The sequence below is a fragment of the Piliocolobus tephrosceles genome, chromosome 21, assembly GCF_002776525.5.
Source record: "Piliocolobus tephrosceles isolate RC106 chromosome 21, ASM277652v3, whole genome shotgun sequence".
Taxonomy (NCBI): Eukaryota; Metazoa; Chordata; class Mammalia; order Primates; family Cercopithecidae; genus Piliocolobus; species Piliocolobus tephrosceles.
In genome coordinates, this window is record NC_045454.1 from 47,068,806 (window position 1) to 47,070,290 (window position 1,485).

Sequence of the window (1,485 nt, forward strand, 5' to 3'; positions counted from 1 at the left end):
CGAAATTGTAGTTTTGCTTCTAAAGAATGTTTTGTTTCTCTTTGTGTGTTTTTAATGGGTGATTCAATTCCTTTTCTTTTTCTCAACCTATCATGGTTGTGTTCTTAAATTGTTAATTGTTATCTTCAGCTAAATCGAATTGACTTTTACAAATCTGACATTGTATTTTTGGGGTCAGATTTTCCAATATAAGCTTGCAGAGGTGTCTGTTAAAATTTTATTTCAGACTAATTTTCTGGTAGGTATTCAGTTTTAGCACATAATCATATTTTTAGTTTTGTTCTCTTTCGTTTTTTTCCTGTATGAGTAACATTAACTTTTGTCTCTAGCTCTTTTAAGGAAGAAAAAGATATAAAGCCAATCATTAAAGATGAAAAAGGTATGATTTAACTTATGTGGTAAGGAGCCATGCTTGGATCCCTTATTTTGGGAGGAGGGGTGTGTAGATATCCATACTTTGGATCCAGTAATTTGTTTTATTATGGGTTGCTGGAATCAACCACCTAATGGTTTCTTGAGAGATTAGTTTTAGAAGTTCGCAAGCATCTGCATTTTATATTTCTGTTGTGGTTGTCATTTATGGGATAGTGAAAAGCACATTACAAGAAAGGAATAATTCTGCTCATTGAAGACTGTTTCGAGGATTTTAGAGACTGCTGTCTTGGATGAGATCTGATCATCAAAAAACATTTCAGTGCATAACTGACATGGGCATGATTATTCCTTGAGTGAGGAAACTCAGTTTTTGCTGTCCAGATTTTCAGCCTTCTGTGTGTTGGCATGTGTGTGTGCATTAAATTCTTGAGTCAACAGTTGGGATTGGGCATAGTTAGGGCTTTTAAAGAAGGCTGTGATCTTAAGAATGGTTGTGCTGCTTGTTAGGCCTTGGGTTGATGCCTAAGAATCTCCCTCTCGTGCCAGGTCGAGTCGGCAGCAGTTCTGGTCGGAACCTGTGGGTCAGCGGGCTGTCCTCAACAACACGAGCCACGGATCTCAAGAACCTTTTCAGCAAGTATGGGAAGGTATGCCTTCCCTTGCCTCATACCATCCACTGTGATTATCAGGGTTAAAAAGGAAACTCTGCCGGGTGCGGTGGTTCACGTCTATAATCCCACTAGTTTGGGAGGCTGAGGCAGGAGGATCGCTTGAGCCCAGGAGTTCAAGACCAGCCAGGGCAACATAGCAAGAGCTTGTGTTTACTAAAAAACGACAACAATGGCCGGGCGCGGTGGCTCAAGCCTGTAATCCCAGCACTTTGGGAGGCCAAGACGGGTGGATCACGAGGTCAGGAGATCAAGATCATCCTGGCTAACATGGTGAAACCCCATCTCTACTAAAAAATACAAAAAACTAGCCGGGCGAGGTTGTGGGCGCCTGTAGTCCCAGCTACTCGGGAGGCTAAGGCAGGAGAATGGCGTAAACCCGGGAGGCGGAGCTTGCAGTGAGCTGAGATCCGGCCACTGCACTCCAGCCTGGGCGACAAAG

At 42.8% G+C, this 1,485-nt stretch overlaps 1 protein-coding gene across 1 annotated transcript in view; it reads left to right on the forward strand.

The window, feature by feature from the left end:
- Positions 1 to 1,485, forward strand: part of SAFB2 (scaffold attachment factor B2) — a 37,693-nt gene that overhangs the window by 12,608 nt on the left and 23,600 nt on the right. Inside the window, exons 7-9 of the mRNA XM_026455612.2 lie at positions 130 to 173; positions 330 to 379; positions 922 to 1,022. Of these exons, the coding sequence (XP_026311397.1) occupies positions 130 to 173; positions 330 to 379; positions 922 to 1,022 (195 nt within the window). The remainder of the gene's footprint in view (positions 1 to 129; positions 174 to 329; positions 380 to 921; positions 1,023 to 1,485) is intronic.